Source organism: Meles meles, chromosome 8 (genome assembly GCF_922984935.1).
Source record: "Meles meles chromosome 8, mMelMel3.1 paternal haplotype, whole genome shotgun sequence".
NCBI classification, from domain to species: domain Eukaryota; kingdom Metazoa; phylum Chordata; class Mammalia; order Carnivora; family Mustelidae; genus Meles; species Meles meles.
The window spans coordinates 109,517,057-109,538,881 of record NC_060073.1 but is presented as its reverse complement, the minus strand read 5'-3'; the positions used below and the strand labels follow the sequence as shown (position 1 = coordinate 109,538,881).

At 43.7% G+C, this 21,825-nt stretch overlaps 2 protein-coding genes across 5 annotated transcripts in view; one reads left to right on the top strand and one right to left on the bottom strand.

The window, feature by feature from the left end:
• The window catches only part of USP28 (ubiquitin specific peptidase 28), a 60,573-nt gene extending 48,064 nt beyond the window's left edge, over positions 1-12,509 (bottom strand). For all 4 annotated transcript variants that reach the window (XM_046016306.1, XM_046016308.1, XM_046016307.1 and 1 more), the window contains exon 1: positions 12,387-12,509. In XM_046016306.1, coding sequence (XP_045872262.1) covers positions 12,387-12,443 — 57 coding nt within the window. In that variant the 5' untranslated portion in view covers positions 12,444-12,509. The remainder of the gene's footprint in view (positions 1-12,386) is intronic.
• A 279-nt stretch (positions 12,510-12,788) lies between these two features.
• HTR3B (5-hydroxytryptamine receptor 3B) overlaps positions 12,789-21,825 on the top strand; it is a 48,794-nt gene continuing 39,757 nt past the window's right edge. Inside the window, exons 1-3 of the mRNA XM_046017933.1 lie at positions 12,789-13,701; positions 17,476-17,717; positions 18,563-18,683. Of these exons, the coding sequence (XP_045873889.1) occupies positions 17,706-17,717; positions 18,563-18,683 (133 nt within the window). The 5' untranslated portion in view covers positions 12,789-13,701; positions 17,476-17,705. The remainder of the gene's footprint in view (positions 13,702-17,475; positions 17,718-18,562; positions 18,684-21,825) is intronic.

The window sequence follows — 21,825 nt, the reverse complement described above, 5'->3', positions numbered from 1 at the left end:
GCTGCCTTCGGCTCAGGTCATGATCTCGGGGTCCTGGGATCGAGTCCCACATCGGGTTCTCTGCTCAGCAGGGAGCCTGCTTCCCTCTCTCTCTCTCTCTCTCTCTGCCTGCCTCTCTATCTACTTATGATCTCTCTCTGTCAAATAAATAAATAAAATCTTTAAAAAAAAAAATACCCTTTTTGGCATTGTGGTGCGGAGCTTTCATCCCTGTTCCTTCAAACAGGGATGCTGTATCATTTTGACGCACACATTTCCTGATCTCAACTGTCTATTCTTCCAAAGACATTTCTAAATTTGAAACTAAGTGCATAGCTGATAAACGTTCTTTTACTCCAAAGAAGTACCAAAGTTCTTTGTAAGTGCGCCCAACAGAATTCCCTCCAAAATTAAAGATCGGCGTTTCCGATTTTAAAAAGAAGCTTAAATGCCTAAGGAAAGCGAAAGAAGAGCTTTAGGAATCAAAGGAAATCTACAGCAGCAACTCCAGAAATCCAGCTGAACATCAGGGTCTCAAATGCATTCAGAGCCTCCCACGGACGGACCCTCCCACCTTCCACAAAATAAGGACCTGGCCATGGAAGTCCCTCGTCCTTTCTTGGTTTTCTTTCCGGGAACAAATCCATGTTTATTTCAAACTCAGGTTTACCCACACTATACCATAAGGACAGGACTCCCTAAAAAATGACAGACAGTGGGTGCCTGGGTGGCTCAGTGGGTTAAAGCCTCTGCCTTCAGCTCAGGTCATGATCCCAGGGTCCTGGGATCGAGCCCCACATGGGGCTCTCTGCTTAGCAGGGAGCCTGCTTCCTCCTCTCTCTCTGCCTGCCTCTCTGCCTACTTGTGATCTCTGTCTGTCAAATAAATAAATAAAATCTTTAAAAAAAAAATGACAGACAGTAGTTTTTGGTGGGTAAAACTAAACCGCCTAAAATAGGGTTACTGACAACTCCCTGTAATGACACAAAAAAGTAGGTTCATGGAGAAAAGGATTGTTCCAGTTCATCAATTGGCCCAAAGTTTTTATAAAAAGCATTGAAAGCCTTCAAGATGTAGCCACTCTTATATGGTGTAGAAGGGGTTGAAACTGGAATTAAAAGCCAGGAAAAAAAAAAAGGAGTTAATCATTGTTTCTCATCTCTTTTTTTTCAAATGCACTGAGCAATTCCAACAGCACAAAAGGATACAGAGTGAAAAGGAATTTCTCTCTTCTCTCCAACCCAGTCCCACTTCCCAGGAGTAACCACTATTAATAGTTTCCGATATATCTTTCCAGAAGTGGCCTATGCACATGAATATATCTTTTCATACTGAACATCGTGTCCTGCAACTTTTTTTTTCATACTGTCGAACTCATTAAGACAATACTTTCTCATTTCTTTGAATACACGTCCCAGCCAAATACGAGAAAGGAGGCCGGGAAGCTTTTACAATAAGGACATATGGAATGCATCTTCACAAATCAAAGAAAATGCCATTTTTAGCAGAAATTCAAAGACTGAGAAACCAGAAAGATAAGGGCAAAGATACAGGAAATCAAATTGACATGCTTACAGTGTTACAAACCTAACAATCAAATTAAAAGTTGTTAGGTGGGACTCAGGGGGCGGTTTCTATTTGTGATAAACAAGCAGGACATGAGAGGAGTTTGGACTTAATCTGATGAACAATGGAAAATCATCACAGGCCCCTCAGCAGAGCATGAATATGAGGGAAAATAATGGTGCTCTAAGGGGATTAATCCAGCACATGTGAACAGTCAGTTCAAAGGGAGCTAAGACTAGGGAAAGAAAGCTTAACCGTGAGTTAGAGGAGTACGGAATACACAGGTGCGATGAGACAGGGAGGGGGCCGAGAGGAGAACTAAAAAGGCAGGACACACAGCGAACATCTCAGAGATGAAAAAAATTAGGCTTAGTCAAATATTCGAAACTGGATGCCTGAGAGAATGCTGCTGGCAAGGACATACAAGGTCACCAGCAAGAAAACCAACCAGTATAATACACCACATTACCAGAGTGAAGGATAAAACACCTGATCACCTTGACTGATGTAGGAAAAGCATTTGACAAAACACCTTTTCAGGATGAAAACAATCAGAAAACTAGGAACAGAAGAGAATTTCAACATGACAAGGTGCCTTTATTTAAAAAAAAAAAAAAAAATGAGGGTGCCTGGGTGGCTCAGTGGGTTAAAGTCTCTGCCTTCAGCTCAGGTCATGATCCCAGGGTTCTGGGATCGAGCCCCACATCGGGCACTCTGCTCAGCAGGGAGCCTGCTTCCCTTCCTCTCTCTGCCTGCCTCTCTGCCTACTTGTGATCTCTGTCAAACAAATAAATAAAATCTTTAAAAAAAAGAAAACTCATAGTGAGTGGCATACTCAACAGTGAAAGACGAAACGCCACCCCCCTAAAATCAGGAACGAACCAAGGATGCCCACCTTCAGCGATGCCAGTCAGTGGTGTCCCGGAAGTCCTGGCTGGCCAGAACAATTAGGCAAGTAAAATAAAAGGTATCCGAATTAGAAAGGAAAAAGTACAACTATCTCTCTACAAGAGTCACTAGAGCTGATAAACACATCCAGCGACGTTTATACAAAATCAACAGGCGAAAATCTGCTGTTTCTATACAGTAGCAATGTACGATCTGAAAAGGAAATTTTTTTTTATAAGTTCCATTTACAATAGTATCCGGAAAAATAAAATACCTAGGAATAAATTTAACCAAGGCTTGAACTCTGGAAAGCGTGAAACACTGAGAAAAAAAGCTAAAGGAACCTAAATAAATGGAAAGATAGTCAGGTTGATGGACTGGAAGACTGGATTAGTCAAGGTTCTCCAGAGAAAAGAACGAGAGGGGGTGTGTGTGTGAGTGTGTGTGTGTGTAAATGAACCCTGTATTCCTAGTTTCCTGTCTAGGTGGTGGGGGAGAAGTAATTTGTTGTAGGAAATGGGCTCTTGCATTGTGGAGGGTGTAAGCCCTGAGCTCTTCAGTTGACAAGTTGCAAATCCAGGAGAGCTGGACGTGTAGTTCCAGACTGAGGGGAGGAGAAGACCAACGGCCCAGCTGAACAGTCAGGTAGGTGATATTCCTTCTTACTCAGCCTTTTTGTTCTATTCAGGTTTTCAGTTGAGGGGATGAAATCCACAAGCATTAGGGAGGGCCATCTGCTTTACTCAGTCTACAATTCAAATCTTATTCAGGAGCACCTTTACAGACATACCTAGAATAACACTGGACCAAATATCTGGGCACCTCGGGGCCCAATCTGATTGACACACAAAATTAACCATCATTAATTATGACACACATAATTAACCATTATATTAACCATATAATAATAATATATATCCACAAAGTGACCTACAAATTCAATGCAATCTGTCAAAAATTCCAACAACCATTTTTGCAGAAATGGAAAAGCTGATCCTCAAACTCTAAGGAATTTCAATGGGCCCTGACTAGCCAAAACAATATTGAAAAAGAACAAAGTTGGAGGACTTACGCTTCTGGATTTCAAAAGTTAAAAAAAAGCTATTGTAATCCTGCCAATGGAATACTGCACAAGGACAGACAAGGACAGAATTAGAATCGAGAATTCAGAAAAACCTATAATGTATGGTCAATCAATCTCTGACAATGGTGCCAAGACCATTTGATGGGGAAAAATCAGTCTCTTCAAAAACTGATGCTGGGACAAGTAGACATTCACATGCAAAAGAATCAACTTGGACCCCACCTCTACAATACACAGAAACTTACCCAAAATGGATCAATAACCTAAATATGCGAGCTAAAACAACAAAAGTTTTTTTTTAAAAAAAGATTTTATTTATTTATTTGGGAGAGCGAAAGAAAGGGAGAGAGAGCACAAACTGGGGGAGGGGCGGAGGGAGAGGCAGACTGCCTGATGAACAGCGTGCCCAGTGTGGAGCTCAATCCCAGGACACTGGTTTCATGATCTGAGCCAAGGGCAGACACTTAAACTGACTGAGCCACCCAGGTGCCCCCGAACAACAATATATTTAAAAGAAATCATAGAGGCAAATCTTTAGCTTGGATTTGGCAATGGATTCTTAGATATGGCACCAAAAGCATGAGCAACAGAAACAAATAGTAAGCAGGACTTCACCACAATTAGAAACTTTTGTGTATCCAAAAAATATCAAGAAAACGAAATGACAACCTATAGGATGGGAGAAATATTTCCAAATCTGACAAAGGTCTAGTATCCAGATTATATTACAACTCTTACAATTCAAACAACCAAAGACAAACAAATGCAATTCAAAAATGGGCAAAGGACATGAACAGACATTTCTCCAAAGAAGATGCCAATAAGCATATGAAAAGATGCTCAAAAAGAGCCATTTGGAAAATGCAAATCAAAATTATAATGAGATACCCCTTCACACACATGAGGATAGCTGTTATAAAACGAAACAAAACAAAAATGGAAAATAACAAGTGTTTGGAGAGGATGGAGGAGGAGAAATTAAAACCCTTGTGCATTGCTGGTAGGAATGTAAAATGGTGCACCTGGTGTGGAAAACAGTTCGGCAGTTCCCCAAAAAGTTAAAGACAGAATTACCATATGACCCAGCAATTCTACTTCTAGGAATATACCTAAAAGAGCTGGAAACAGGTATGCAAATGTCTGTACACGAATGTTCACAGCAGCACTATTCGTAAAAACCAAATGGTGGATACAATTCAAATGTCCACCAAAGGGAAAAATGGATAAAATACGCAAAGTGCAATATTACTCCATCATTAAAAGGAATGAAATACTGATAGGTGCTACAACTTGGATGAAACTTGAAAACATTATACTAGGTAAAAGAAGGCAGACACAAAAGGCCACATATTACGTGATTCCACTTATACAGAATATCTAGAATAAGTCAATGGAGAGACAGCAGATGAGTGTTGCCAGGGCCTAGGCCAAGGAAGGGATAGGGAGTAACTGCCTCGTGGATAGGGGTTTTCTTTGGGGGTTTTGAAAATGTTTTTAGAACTACATAGAGGTTACAATATTGTGAGTATATACACTAAATGTCACGGGACAGGACACTTTAACATAGTTAATTTGGGGGAATCTGGGTGGCTCAGTCAGTCAAGCATCTGACTCTCGATTTTGATTCAGGTCATGACTTCAGAGTTGTGAGACTGAGCCCCGTGTTGAAGTGTGCTGAGTGTGGAGCCTGCTTAAGATTCTCTCTTTTCTAGAGCGCCTGGGTGGCTCAGTTGGTTAAGTGACCAACACTTGGTTTTGGCTCAGGTCATGATGTCAGGGTCATAAGATTGAGCCCTGTGTCCGACTCTGCGCTCAGCCCAGTCTCCTAGAGACTCTCTCTCTCCCGCTGCTGCCCATGCTCTCTCACTCTCTTTCTCTCTCTAAAACAAATAAATAAATCTTAAAAAAAAAAAAAAAAGATTCTCTCTCTCCCTCTGCCTCCACCCCTCCCCCCATGCTCTCTCTCGAAAAAAAATTTAATAGTTAATTTTATATTATGTGAATTTCACTTCAATTGAGTGAAATCAAGAGAGATTTGTGCTTACACACACACACACACACACACACACCCCAAAATAAAAAGGACATCAGGGAAGTACTAACTTATACAAGAATATTGGAGAATAAGTATTTGTTTGGGGTAACTCAAATTTAAACTAACAGCCATCACGCAGCATGCTACTAGCACCTACACACACAGATTTTCTTTTAAAGATTCATTTATTTATTTGACAGAACGCACGTGTATGCAGAGGGAGGGCAGAGGGAGACGGAGAGAGAGAATCCTCAGGCAGACTCCCTACTGAGCACAGGGTCCGACGTGGGGTTGGATCCCGTGACACCTGAGCCAAAACCAATGGTTGGATGCTTAACCCACTGAGCCACCCAGGCACACCTACTCATGCAGATGGTTAACTTGGCATTGTCTTTCTGGTATTCTGACCTCCCTTTTCAGGTAGAAAGCCTGGATAGTGGGAATAGTGCGCCACAGTGCAGATCCCACCACACGTGAGCCTCGGAGTAAATCTCAACTTTCCAGAGCTTCAGTTTCCACATTTGGAAAATAAAGGAAACTGTAAGCTTTGGTGGCACCTGGTACGACCCTCAGATGAAATAATGCATACAAGATTTGTTGGTAAAATGAAAAAAAAAAAAAAAAATAGAAATGTCAAGACACTGTGACCTGCCTGTCCAGCAAAACTCGTCTAGATGTTGGGAGAACACTACCCACGCGATGGTTTCGGTGTGAACACTTACTAGCTGTGCCACTCTGCCCCTCCTACTTCCTCCTCACACTAAATTTTACTTCACGAGGTGGCTCTGTGGGTTCCATGAGAACATACAACAAAGCACATCATACGTCATCAAATGGCAGCTGAAAAGTGTGGTCTTACTTATTTTTTTTTTTTTTTACATTTTATTTATTTGAAAGAGAGAGGGAGAGAAAGAACAAGCACGAGGGGAGAGAGAACAGAGGGAGAGGAAGAAGCAGGCTCTTTGCTGAGCAGGGAGCCCCATGCACGGCCTGATCCCAGGATGCTGGGATCACACCTGAGCCAAAGGCAGAGGCTTCACAGTCTGAGCCACCCAGGCCACTGAAAAGTCTGGTTTTAGAAAGGCACGTGTTGGGGTGCCTGTGTGGCTCAGTGCGTTAAAGCCTCTGCCTTCGGCTCAGATCATGATCCCAAGGTCCTGGGATCGAGCCCTGCATCAGGGCTCTCTGCTTAGCAGGGAGCCTGCTTCCTCCTCTCTCCCTCTCTGCCTGCCTCTCTGCCTACTTGTGATCTCTGTCTGTCAAATAAATAAATAAAAATCTTTAAAAAAAAAAAAAAGAAAAGAAAGAAAGGCACGTGTTCCAGGAAGAAAGTGGGAGTGGCTGGAGGTCCCAGCCCTGCTACTTAGTGTCTGAGCTTAAGTAAGCCACATTTCCCATCTGCAACATGCAGGCCAAGAGACTTCACCTTCAAATCTCACCGTTAGGCCCTTAAAAGCTGTATTAAGAGCTGAGTCTCAGTGTCCTCATCAGTCATAAGACTTAATAATTTACACCTTGCATAACTGTAAATATACAGAAAGCACAGAGAAGTGCTTCAGGCCATAATTGGCACGTGGCAAATACTATTAGAGCAGGTAGCTGTTCCCATGCCTGTGGCAGACAGGGTTAGAGCCAAGGACACAGATATGCAGGTACCACTGTTTAACCAGCATTTGCAAATAGAGGAGGAGTCATTGGCAAGCCGAGATTCAAAGTGCAGATTTGGATGAAGTTAGTAAAAGGAACATTAACAGCCAGGAAAGCTAGCAGGTTAGCCCCTCAGTGAGAAGAAAGTAGAAGAACCAGAGTAACACAGGTTCCACATGTCCCAAGGGAGAGAGTTTGGGAAGCAAGGCAGTTGTACAGTGGGCGTAGTAACAGGTCACTGTCGAAGAACTCCTTCTATATCCTCGAGTCGTAAGATATTAAAATTGTAAGATGAAGAAGAGAAACTCAAACATTTTTTTCCAAGACTAATTTTCCTAAGAAAGTTGCTGTTTTGTTTTTTTAGTTTTTAGGAAAAAGCAGAACAATTGATAGTAAGTAGGAATAAAGTCAAATGCCAAAATAAACATCAACCAAACAGTGGCAATGAGGAATCATCACATACAAAAGCAGGAAAAAGGGGCTTGAGTTGGTACTTGAATAACCAAGGAGGAATGGCTAAAAGAATTACTTCTGTAAGGCCACAGAGTTCACCAGAAGGTGGTTGGTCACTGGTCACCTCGGAGAGATCAGTTTCATTCCCAAGAGACAAATACTAAAAGCCTACTATTGGCAAGGCTCTCCTTGGGTGGCCTGGGGAATGCTGATCCCATACAGTCATTGCCCTATAATCTAACCTTCTGGTGCCTGGTCAGCCTCTCTGCATGCCTCTGGGCAATCAGACCTCTTCTCGCGGGAGCCTAGACTGGTCCCCCACAGCCGTCTCCTAACTGGGTGCTTGTCCTGAGACCTGCTGCCGCCAACAGCTCTGCAGGGCAGTCTGGGAAGCCATATGCCTCAGACTAGGGGCTGGGCCTCCTATCAGCCAAGAGCAGATCTTGCAAGGGTCTGTGATTTCCAAGTTTTCCATAGTGAGTTGAAATTACAATATATTGAGAAAGTCTTAAGGAAAGAAACAGGTGGACTTAGAAACTCTGGTCGAAAAGTAAACAAAACGAAAGTAAGGTACTGGACAAGTTCAATCGCTGGACAGGGCAGAAGTCAATGTCATTGCTGTTTTGTTGGAGGACTGTGGATACGTGCATAGCTAAATGGAAGGTGGGAATTCTGCACAACAGGAAAGAGCTTCTCAAAGTCATCACCCAGGGATGTTATCCAAAGGCAAGCTGCGATTCACAAGGTCTAGGTGCGCTGGTTTGTGGAGCCTGTTTAGGTCCCTGGTATAAATACTCCCACCGTGACGATTTCAAGCTACCAACAAGAGGTCCTCGGACACAGGGTTGGGAAGAGATGTACATGTTCAGACGGAAAGGCAGCCCAAGCTGGCTCAGCGCACCCAAATCTCTACATTTCCAACAAACTCCTGAGGGTATGCAGAGGCTGCTGGCCCACGGACTGCTAGCCCACCGACAATGAAGGTGTCTGGGGCTTAGGCTACAATAAAGGAAATGTGAGATCACTTAGAAGGGGAAGCAAGGGCATCACTTAGCTCAGGGTTTCTTGAGCTCAGCATTATTGACATTTGGGGCCAGATAACTCTTTGTTTGGGGGGCTGTCCTGTACATCACAGAACATTCAGCAGCATTCCTGGCTTCCACCCACTGAGGCCAGTACATCCTCCTCCAAAAATCCCCATCTAAAAGCTCTCCAGACACCACGGATCGAGATTCATCTCTAAGAAATGAAGGAAGAAGGGAAGGGTGGTACCTCTTACACCAAGAGAAAAGAGATAACGAAGAGGAAACACAAAAAGCAAAAAAAAAAAAAAAAAAAAAAAAAATAAGACATCTCCTTACAGAAACAAAAACAACCCCCTCCCATCTCTTTTGATAGCAGCAGGCTCAGCCAAGTAGAAAAGAAGCTATATATTGATAAAGAATGAAGGGAAGATTGAGTTTAAAACATCAGGAGAGGGGCGCCTGGGTGGCTCAGTGGGTTAAGCCTCTGCCTTCGGCTCAGGTCATGATCTCGGGGTTCTGGGATCGAGCCCCGCATCAGGCTCTCTGCTCAGCAGGGAGCCTGTTTCCTTCTCTCTCTGCCTGCCTCTCTGCCTACTTGTGATCTCTGTCTGTCAGATAAATAAAATCTTTAAAAAAAAAATAAAAAAAAAATAAATAAAACATCAGGAGAGTTCTGGAGGGTAAAAGAAAGGTTCTTTTTTTTTTTTTTTTTTTTTTTTAAAGATTTTATTTATTTATTTGACACAGAGAGAGATCACAAGTAGGCAGAGAGGCAGGCAGAGAGAGAGGAGGAAGCAGGCTCCCCACGGAGCAGAGAGCCCGATGCGGGGCTCGATCCCAGGACCCCGAGATCATGACCTGAGCCAAAGGCAGCGGCCCAATCCACTGAGCCACCCAGGCGCCCCTAAAAGAAAGGTTCTGACCTAAGACAACAGGTCCATTGACTCAGAAGTAGGATCAAGGCTATCTTGGGCTCTTAGACTCAGAATTTTTTGGGTTCCATCCTGGCTGTGCCATTTGCTAAGTGGGTGATCTTGGGCAAACTGTTTAATAAATGTAAGTCTTCCTATATGAAAACTTCACGGAATGGCTCTAAGTCCTGAGATAAAACAGGTTAAGTTCTGAGCACAGGGTCGGGCATATACTACATGTTCAATTAACGTTAGCTCCTATTACTACCAGCATCATTATTTTCCTTAAAAAACATCTGCTTCACTTGGCTACCACTTACATTTCTTCAAGGAAATATAACACATGGAAAGATCTTGCCTGGCAAGGCGCTACTTGTCACTGCTTTTTACAAATATTGTACTCATTGTGTGAGCAGAAACTATCTGTAGCTGAAGAGACATAAAAGTTGTGAGAGCCAACCAAGCGCTAACGGGCTGGTGTTCCGAAAATCACAACTAACGAGACAAGGTAAACGCGAATGAAAAGCCAATAAATCAAGAGAAAGCAAAAAGGACATTAAATTTTCACGGAAACTGGCAGGTTTTCATAGGGCTCCAGTCAGCGTCAGGAGCATGTGATGAATCCTCGTGCAGCTGCCAAGGATGACAGGTTTATAAGAAGCAACCTGACTTCAAGTTGTTTATGCTACAGTAACAGTAAATGTTGCTGCTGGGTTTTTTTTAACCTAAGTCAAGAACAGATTAAAACACAGAAATCTGTCTGTTAAGAAATCTCTGTAGATGTTCGAATTACCAGTGGGCAGTCTGGGTGTTAAGCGACATCACAAAGTATCCTCTTTCAGACTCTAGTACATACTGAGAACATATTCCAAGGGTGCTCCATTTTTCTCACTAAAATTCTTGGGAGGCTATACAGGGTTCTGTCTGTCCCCATGCACCACTGACCAATAAGGGAAGGGCTGCATTCTAGGTTTTAAATAGCTTCTGAGTGCCCTGGACGATAGCTCTTCTCAACCGGAACTGAAGACCCTTTAAGGGAAATGCAGAGTGCCTCAGAGAATCCAAAAGAGAGTCCATTCGAACATGAAACTCATCAAGATGGGGAAATTACTAAAATCCTTCCTCTGAGATGCAAACGGTCCTTTCCCTCGGTAAGATTCCTTCAACCTAGCCTGCTAATTTCAAGCATTTTCATTAGCAAAAACAAAAGGGGCAAACATTATCAAGAATTCCAAGCTTATCAGGCTGTCTGTATGGGGCGACTCACTGGGAAGAACAGTGAATGTCATCAGTCTGCAGGTGGCCAAGAGTCAGGGTCACAGCCAAGCCGCGTTCCAAGTCTTCCCAAAATAGCTATGACTTACATACAAGTGCTCATCAAACACCTCACATACAAACCCTGAGTGCTGAGAGAGAAAGCTCAAACTGTGGCAGAGGCAAACGAAGATGCCGCTGATGACCAGGCACGTGGTCCCCGAACATATTTAAATATGACCTACTCTTCCTTAAAATAGCCTCGCCCCTAAATCAACGCAACTATCTCAAAACTCCGATTTTTTTCCCCACCTGTTCTGAAGTCACTGTCCTAAAAACAAATAGAAATGACCTGTGAAACCAGAGAAAATCCTGACTCAGAGGCCATTAGGTATTTGCGGACACCGAACAAGAGCATCCCCATTAGAAATCAGCAGCACGTGAAGGACCATCCATGTTACTTTCATTTCAGGACCTGGAGGACATCAAAAAGGAAATGGGTTCACTACACACCACGGGTCTCCTGTGTGCACAAAAAGAATACACAGGCACAAAAGGTTTCCCACGTGGAAGCAGCTGACAGCTCTGCGTTGTAAATATCTTTACGAAATTCCTCATTTCCAGACTCTCATGGAGTACTTGGCACAGGTCTCCCATTCGGTCTCGGGAAAAAGCACAGCAGTGGAGGGGGGAGGAGGTGGTGTGAAGTTATAACTTTCCAAAGTAACATTAGAAGACGTTCTCGAATTGCCCACTTAACCAAGTTTCTACACACGGCATGATCAGCCTTTTGATTTCTCCCAAACCAGTGTTCCACTCTCACCAACTCAGCCCAGAAATCCTTGTATTGATTTCAATCTTCTGAGATAATAGGAACAGGAACGCATTTACGAGAATACCTTCTATTCACCGCGCTGTTCCTCCTCCCTCCTTAAAAACCTACTGATGAATGCACGGGGCAGGCTGCTCTCAGTTTATTTAAAAAAGAAAGAAAAGAAAAAAGAAGGGGGCTGCTGGGGTAGGGAAGGGAGGGAGTGGAAACCAGGACCCCTGGTCTTCCACTCGGTGTTGATCAATCCCTGCTTTAAGTCAGGTAAGTTCGGTCTGCTTCAGACGCTTGAAAACAGTACTGCCAGAAAAGGGACTAAAACCCACAAAAACCACCTTAGCGGCCCTCTTGAGAAGTTTCTCACCCAGGTCAGGGCCCAGGAGCGCTCCCCCTAAAGATCCCTGATGCACACAATCCCCGCGTCCTGCGCTTTATAGCTGGTTCTCCAAAACACCGACTCCCCTCGAACTTCAGCTCGCCCCCAACCCGAGCCTTGCAAAGACCTAGCGCCCCCCACCCCCCGGGCGCACCGCCCTCGCCCCCGCCCAGCCGGCCGCCGGTGCCCTCCGCAGCCCCCGTCCGCCCCGCGCCCTGCAGCCCCGCAGCCCCGCAGGCCTGCGCGGGGCCCGCGCCGCTCCAGCCCACGCCCCGCAGCCCCTTCCCCGCCCGGGACCCCGAGCCACCCCCGGCCCTCGCTCGCCGCCGCGGGACCCACCGAGCCGTGTCGGTCGGCTGCTCGGGCCGCGTCGTCCTGGTGTAGCTCCGCAGTCATGGCCGAGGCGCCCCTCCGCGGGTCATCCGGCTCCCGCCGCCGCCTCCGCCAGCCCAGCCTCGCAGAAGGAGGAGGAGGTGGAGGCGGAGGAGGAGAAAGAGGAGGAGGAGGCCCCGCCCCGCCCTCCGCCCCGTTCGGGCCCCGCCTCCGCCTCGAGCGCGCCGGAGGCTCGCCCACACGCCCCGCCCCCGGCCCGCGCGCGCACGTAAGGCGCGCGGCCGAGGGCCGAGCGGCTCTGCGTGCTCCCGCGCACGCCGCGCTCTGACCCGGCGCGGATCACGTGACCCCAGGCCCCGCCCGCGGCTAATGGTCAGCTGCGCCGCCCCGGGGCGTTCGCGTTGAGAGCTGTGTGCGCCCGGGAAATGGTCCTGGGAAGTGCGGACGCTGCGCTCCCCAGTCTGGTTCTCGGCGCTCTGCCCTCAGAACCCACTCATCTGTAGGACTCGCTGCCGTCTCAAGCCCGCAGAAGAGCTCAAACTGCCCTCCACCTGGGAGCCCGTGTGGGGACCGCGCGCGGGGTGGTTTCCCACCTGGCCGCGCCGCCGCTTCGAAGTCCGGGAACAGGAAGGACTGCCGTCGTCTTCCAGGGCCGGCGGAGGCTGAGCGCTGCGGTCTGTCCCCAGACGGACCAGCCCTTCCACGCACGGTTTCCCAGCGTGGTACCCGGATACCCCTGGGCCCGGCGGGCAACAATTGCCGAGTTGTCCCATTTCCGGTTTTCTGCAGTTCCAACCACAGCTCCGTCCTATTTGGTTAAGTTCGAGCCGGATGCTCTGATGGCATGTTAAAAGCTGAGATGCCGCCCCCCCTGCCGCACCCAAAACTGTATTTTCAACAGTTCTGTGGAAATGTTAACTACTAACCATGTCTCACATTTATTCACATGTATCACGACGACAATCCCGCTGGCACCCTTTTGGCTGTCGCCAGTGTATGCGGAGACCCGGTGTGGAAGAGCCTCCCTTAGGGGTAGGGTTCTACCATTTTCCGGGTGCAGGCCCCTGGCAGCACCTTGGGTGTGAAGTGCATATGGAGGGTGACCTTTCCTGTGCTGCTGGCATTGTTGTCCGTGTGATTGTGATGTTTCACCTGCAGGGCTTTCTAGTCTGCATGGGGGCACAGCTTGTGGCGCAGGGAAACAGGTCCAGCGCAGGGGCGGCTCCCCTGGGAGGAGACCTGGCTAGTCTCTGGAGCCTGGGCATGACTGCGGCTGCTGCTTCCTTACCTGGAGACACAGAGGCGCCCCTTTCCTTGACAGGTAACCCGCAGAGTGATCAGAATCTCCCACCCTCAACAGGCTGACTGTGTGTGTGTCTGATGGTTGCAGGACTTTCATGTTTATCTCTTTGCCTTTTTTTTTTTCCTTTCCTTTCCTTCTTTTTTTTTTTTCTTTTTTTTTTTTTGTGGTGAGTAATCCAGAGCTGTGCGCGTGGCCTCACTTCAGCGGTCACTGCAAAACCAGTTGATTTCTCATTCTGGCTTATTTGCGGCATTGCATACGTCTAAATTACTAGAAAGCGTTATTTCAGTGTGTCTTTACCATGTCTCTGGGGCAACTCTTGTTTGTCTTTGCCCGCTCATTTTAGGAAATTTAATGTTAGTAAGCGGGATGGAAACCTGTAACTTTTCCACGAAAATTTCCTTAACACCAGGGACCACCTCTGCCCGTATTTCTGAAACAGATATATACAGGCCATTTGATAAATACAGATCCCTGAAATCTGATTAAGCGTCTTTCTGCTATGTGGTTCTAAACAGAACTCCAGATCTAATAAATTTGATAAAATCAATTTGAGGGCTCTAGATCTGATAGATACTCTTCGCCTCCTTGGGTTTAAGTACCACCTGATTTTGGACATGGTAATCAGCTAGAGACATTCCGTCCAACCAGGGTGTTTACATCAGTGCTTGGCCATCATTTGGCAAGTTTCGTGGTGATCAAGTGTCCAAAGTAGACATCATGGACCATGGGCTGTCACCACAGAAAATCCCTTCTTATTCCCCCTATACATAAAGGTTCCAGAATAACTACATTCTTCGCTGATAATCATTTCAGGAGTGTTCAGGAAAATAAACAGTATCGATAAGGAGCAATAGCAAGTAACGGACATATGTAAAGAGGGAATCGTTTTCAGAGTATTTTCCTGAGGAAGAACTTGAATTTTTTTTCTTTCTCTGAACACTTTTTGTCGCCGCGCTGTTACTTTTTCTGAGTCAATGAATTTACATTTCTGCTTCTGATTTTCCTCACACCCAAAATATAGTTTGTATTACAGTAAAATCATCCCATTTCGGTCCTGTCGAGTACTTGGGCGGAGCTTGTGTGGGATAAATGACAAAGAAGGGAAAGCGTTAGGAAGAGATTAAAGGGTGAAGAAGGGTGTGTATACTTCTGTTTCCTGCCTCATTCTGTAAGCAGTGCTTGCCACAGCTTTTGGAGCAGTTGGATCTGAAAGCTGGAGGCTCAGGCTGATGGACAAGTATGGCTGTTCTTTGAGCTATGGATTCCTTTCCAGGAATGATGGAGTCACAAATGTCCTTATGTAAGGGCCAGCTTCTTAGCAGTAGGAAAGTGGCCTTTCTCACTATTTTGGAAAGAATATGGATATTTCTGTTATAACCCCTAAATTAAAGAATTAGATGATATACAAGATTAAGTTCTAGGTATTAAGAAAGTGTTTCAGAAAAGGCTCCCTTTGGCTATTTGAAAAGTGAATGCATTTCTAGCCTTCCTGAAATGTGTACTGTAGGCAAATGTAGTTTGTGGGGAATCAAAACAACTTTTAACAAAATGAGTGAGTTCATTTCTATTCTAGAGGTATTTGGCCTTGGTATTCAAAATAATAACCTCCCAGTCCCCTTCTTTTTGTTTCTCTGGAAAATATAAGCAAACACTAAAACAACAACAAACCCTCTTAATACCAGTTTTCTTCAGAATTCGTAAAAGCCTTCAACTCCTGGGATTCAGTTTTCCTTTTATAAGAAGGTGAAAATAACTTTAGCTTCCAGATTGAAAGGTGGTAATAAAGAACCAGGATTAAGCCCATTTCTTCAAACTTGACTTTTGACAGCACTGTAGACCAGTGGGCATAGGACAAATTTTTAGCAAATGGTGCTCAGACAGCTTGTTTTCCATATAAAAAATTAATTTTGGACTCTTAAATCATAAACAAAAATCAGTTTTAGGTAAAGACTTAAATGCAAAAAAGCAAAATCAAAAAATTTTAAAACACTCAATTGGAGAATAGATTTTAAAGACAGGGGCCCTTTCTTAAATCAGATGCAAAAAGTATAGTCCATACAAAAAACCCCTGGTACCTCCAATTATGTTACAATTAAGAATTTCTTATCAAAATGTACCATTAAAAAAATGAAAATACCCACAAACTGGGAGAAGATATTTGCAACACATACAAGTAATTGATAACATTTTAGTATCTAGAACAAAACTTCAGAACCTTGGCACTGGTACTGTGCTGGGGCAGATACCTTGTTCTGGGAGCTGTCCTGCGCATTGTAGGTTGTTTAGCATTATCTCTGGTCTCTCCCTACCAAATGCCAGTAGCTCCGCTCCCCGCCTATGATGGTCAAAACGGCTCCAGACATGGCTAAATGTTTACTAAATAGCAAATTCTCTTCTAGTTGAGAACCACTGATCTAAACCAGGTGAAAACCCCTTACGAAAGAGACAGTGCACAGTGTACTTGAAGAAAGAGCCAAAGGCCTCTGTAGGCACTTAGATCGGAAACCCAAGCGTACAAAAAGATTCTAAACTCGCTAATTATCAGGAATACAGGAATGAAAACCATGACGATGCCATGTCATGCATACAGTGGACAAAAGTTTTAAAATACCACAATAACAAGTGTTGGCAAGAATGTGGAGCCATGGGAGAACACCTACACACTGTTAAGTAGTGTAAATTAGCACAACCACTTTGGAAAACAGTTTGACATCAAGTACTAGAATTTCAAGTTGTGTATGCCTTACAGCCAGCACTTCCTAAATAATATCCTAGAAAAGTGCTTAAACATTGTTACCAGGATATATGTACAGAAATGTTCATAACACTTTTAATAGCAGATGAAATGGGAATCAACCTAAATATATCAACAGTAAAAATGACCGATTTTTTTGTGTAGTCATTCAATGGAAATATATACAGTAGTTAAAATGAATGAATTACAGCTATGCAATATCAAGGATGAATTTCAGGAATATAATATTATAAAGAGCTAATCACAGAAGATGGCATGCAATATGATTCCATTTGTACAAATTACAAAAATTGTCAATATATAGTCCAGGGATATAAACACATGCCTAAACTACTACTAAGACCCTAAATGTTATGAACACAAAATTTGGACTAGAAGCTCTGAGGGAAGGGGAGGGGAGGAGAGGGGAAGGGATATATGGAGGAACTTACAGATAATTGGTAATGCTCTATTTTCATAAATCAAGTGGTAGATATATGAGGCTTTGTCATATAATTTTACATACACTTTATGTATGTAAAACATTAAAAGAACGTTATTCTAAAATTAAGATCAAAAGGAAATCTTCAATCTAATAATGTTTCTGTGCCCTCCAAAAATACAGAAAGCACAGTCTCCGTAGTTTACAAAGATTACTCTTTTACGTTGGGTGATGCATAAGGCAGCATTTTAACATTCTGTCCTAATAAGTAGAAATTATAATTTGACTCTCTTCAAGGTAAATGAAAAATATTACCATACCATTTTATGCAAAGTGTGCCAAAAATCCAGAGTTTAGGTGACACCCTATGAGTTAGTCATTTTATAAAACATTTTCCCTTTTGGCTTCTAGATTTGGGGAAAGATTTCCTGTGTCAAAGTTGGGGCCTCCTATAGAAACCAGAAACCTGCTTTAAGATAAAAGCCAGAATGCTACCCAGGAAAAGCCAATGTATACTTGTATATAATGTATAAAATGTATAAAAGCAAATTATATAATGCAGCAAATACTGGAGCGTAAGTTGGAGCTTAAGTTGACTCGATTTTTCACTCAGGGCACCACTGCAGTGAAAAATCTTTCTCCTCCAAGTACCAGAATTTGAAAAAATAGATGCAGCAAGAGTAACTAATACCAACTTGCCTTCAGAAATGCAAATGTTTTTACTGATCTGGGACTTGACTCTGGGAGAAAAGAGAACATTTTTAGAGGAAGTAAGAACTGTACTGAGCATTTACAGACGAGGTGGTGCCACGAGAGCTTTGCGTTCATGAACTCATCCTCACGATGTGCTGTGAAGTAAGTGCTGTTTTTATTAATACCTCATTCACGAATGAGGAAACCAACAAAGGTTAAACACTTTGCCCAAGATTTTTCTACTAATAAAGGTAGAGCCAGGATTCCAAGCTCAGCAGTCTAGCTTTCTTTCTATAGGCCGAGGTTATACAGAGTTGACAAAGACAATGGGACTCTGGGCCCTCTATCAAAGACTAGTTTAAAAACAAAAAGACTAGTTTTAGGAGGACTAACATAGGTCCCAGTTTGCCTGGGGCGGTTAAGGTTTACCCCTGTTTTCCCAGCACGATTATTAGTAGCTTCTCCTTTTTCAAGCTTCTAGGTTTGGATGATAAATTGTATGGTCATCTTACTGACAGAGTTTATCTTGAATATAAACAATTCCTAAAGAATCACACTGTAGTAATCCCAAAGTCTTTGAGGTATAGCTCAAATGCAAATCTCTAGCCAAGTCTGATAAGTATACCTCATTAACAACTGGTTAACCGGTTTCTGAAGAACACAGCCAGGGGACGTAGCAGGCACCCTATTGTAAGCGCATGGGATCACTGCCTTGAGTCCCATGCCCTTAAGGGACTGTAGCTTTTTCAGTTTTGTAACCCAGCTTCTGTGGCATTTAAGCCTAGAGGTGCCTGAGAGCCATCCCTGGAGAGTTGGAGACACTGTAGAGTTAAAAGGAGGGAAAATCTTTGATGGTCTCTGCCAGAGGTGCAGAAGTTGAATGAGGTTTTTTGTCCCCATGGGAGAAAAGCGTTTAGAATTTTGGACCTGGGGTGTTGAAGGTAAGAACATTAAAATTCTGAAACAGTTGTTTGTTTTAATATTTATTGTCTCCTTTACTTATCCAGAGTAACAAGGAACTTAAAACCAAAGGAATAGGATGCCCAATAGACCATCTGGAGTCTTCAGCCATTTCTGTGAGGAGCTGCAATGTCCTAGAGGGGGTGTCAGTTGGTTTAAGGAGTACGGGTAAGTACTGCGTTCCCCACGCCCTTCAGAGAGCTGGTCTGGGCAAATCAGAGTGCTCTAGTACCAAGGAGTAAAAAAGATTTAGAGAAGTACTTCGTATAAAATTATTAGTCATATTATTTGAAGTAGAGAATTCTCAACTGTAGAGAAAAGATAACAGTGATCCCAGCAATTTATTAAAAGATTTTATTTATTTATTTGACAGAGAGAGAGAGAGCACAAGTAGGCAGAGAGCGGGGGGAAGTAGGCTCCCTGTTGAGCAGAGAGCCTGATGTGGGACTCGATTCTAGGACCCTGAGATCATGACCTGAGCTAAAGGCAGAGGCCCAATCCACTGAGCCACCCAGGCGCCCTGATCCCAGCAGTTATTGATCATCAGTCATTTCATTGGCAAACCAAAGAGAGCGGGACGATGGCAAAACCAACACTGAGTTGATCGGTGATCTGGTTATAAGCTCATGGGGAGAACATGATGAAAATATTTTCAACATTACGAAATGACAAATAAGTTTTGATTTTTACAAAAACTAAATCTGCGTTGCTCAAACTGGATAGGATGAAGAGCCCCTTTTCTATCGCTCTGTGACAAGGAAGCCTACATGTTCAGCACAGGTGATAAAGATTCCTGGGAGGAGGCTTCTTGAAACAAAATTTAACAGATGTGACATTTTTGTTTCTTTTCTTGGCTAGGAATTCATTCTCAGTATTTAACAGTACTGGGAAAGCTATGACATAACTTTTGGCTTTCCTACCCACGTACATTGATTAGTTAGGAATCTCTGTGTTCGTTATCATAAATCTGGGGGCACCTGGCTGGCTCAGTCAGCTGAGGTGTCTGACTCTTGATCTCAGCTCAGGTTTTGACCTTGGGGTTGTGGGTTCAGGTCTCGCATTGGGCTCCATGCTGGGCGAGGAGCCTACTTGAAAACAAAAACAAAAACAAAACAAAACACTGAGGGTGCCTGGGTGACTCAGTCGGTTAAGTGCCCAGCTCTCGGTTTTAGCTCAGGTCGTGATCTCAACGTCATGAGATCCGGCCCCATGTTGGGCTCCGTGCTCAGAAGGGAGTCTGCTCGTGATTCTCTCTCTCTTCCTCTGCGCCTCTCCACCCCCACACTCATGCTCTCTAAATAAATAAATCTTAAAAAAAGAAAAAGAAAAAGCAGAGTCAGAACACAGAAGAAAGGGCTGACAAGGGGTGTGTGCCCCAGTTTTGCAGCTTTACTCAGGCAACAGGCCATAGTCAGAGCATGACATGAGGCGGCGGAAGTGCTGATAGGAGACCGAGCAGGCTTCTGGCCTGAGGAACCATGAACGAGAGGTTAGGACAAATACACACACCCAAAAGTGAGGAGAGAATTGTGAAAGGAAAGAGGTAGAGAAAAGGATCCCTAGGTTTTTGTGCGGATTCAACCCAGGTCCCTGGCCACCCTTCCACCACAGACACGAAACACCTCAAAAAGGACAAAAGAAAGCAGATGAGCTCTGAGCTGTTGCCTACATCCAAATGAGACCATTTGCAGTTTGAGTCTCACCAAATGAATTCACTTCTAAAGCACAAAAACATCAGCATTCGCTGGAGGAAGATTTTACACACACGCGCACACACCCCCTCTTTACCCTATAGACATAACAGAATTCAGAGTCTCAGTAAAACATAGTATGCAGGATACAGTCCAAAATTACTTGATATATAAAGAACCAGGAAAATATGACCCATTATCAAGGGAAAAGATAGGCCAGATCAAGATGTTAGAATTAATCAGACGAGAACATTGAAGTATCTATGATAACTATACTTTGGAGTAAAGGAAAATACACTCATAGTAAATGAGAAGACAGAAAAACCTCAGCAGGTAACTATAAAATATAAACAAGAACAAAAATGAAAAAACTTCGAACTTAACCATTCAGTATCTGAAATTAACAAGTCGTTGAATTGGCTTTATTGTAGGGTACACATTGTGGAAGGGGAATATTATAACATTGTCTTGTGGTGTGTGTCTATTTAGATGTAATGCATATGACAACAAAGATAAGTAACGGCAGGGCTGGTGAATGGAACCAAATGATTGCAGGATTACTGCATTTTATGGGAAAGTCCAGTAAAAGACTAAGAAGACTATGAGGAAGTAAGAATATTTATTTTAATTCCTAGCGTAACACTAAATAAACTGTGCAAAAAGTATAGCTAAAATGCTAATAGGTAAGGCACCTGGGTGGCTCAGTTGCTTGAGCGACTGCCTTCGGCTCAGGTCATGATCCTAGAGTGCCAGGATCGAGTCCTGCCCTTCTCCCTCTGACCCTCCCCCATCTCATGTTGTCTCTCCATTCTCTCTCTCTCAAATAAATAAATAAAATCTTTTAAAAAATTCTAATAGGTAATCTTTCATGGATATTAAAAATAAAAAAATCCAAAAGTAGGCAGAAAAGGAAGAATAAAAAAACAGAATATAGAAAACAAACAATAAAATGGGAGATTTAAATCTAACCATATCAATAACTGCTTTAAATATTAGTAGATTAAATATTCCAATTAAAAAGCAGAAATTAACAAAACAAAATTAAAAGGAAGAGCCACATACACCATATGCAAGAGATGCACTTTAAATATTAAGACATGTACAGGCTGAAGGAGAAGATACACCATGCGCCATGGACTGAACGTGTCTGTCCTCCCAGATTCATATATCAAAACCTTAACCTCCAGTGTGATGGTATTAGGAGGTGAGACTTTCCAGGGGTGATTAAGTCATGAGGGTGGAGCCCTCGTAATGGAATTAGTACCCTATAAGAGACCCCAGAGAGCTCCCAAGTCCTCTTTCCGTTATGTGGAGATACAAGAAGTTGGCAGTCTGCAGCCCAGAAGAGATCCCTCATCAGAACTTGACCATGCCGGCACCCTGATCTTAGACTTCCAGCCTCTAAAACTGTGAGAAATAAGTTCCTGTTGTTCATAAGTGACCCAGTCTGTGGTATTCTGTTATAGCTGCCCAAACAAAGACACCCTGTAAACATCACAGAGAGCCTGGGGTGATTATTAATATTGGACAAAATAGAACCATGACCAAAAGTACTACCAGAAACAAAGAGAGTCATTTTATAGTGGCAAAAATGTCGATTCATCAGGAGGACCTAATAA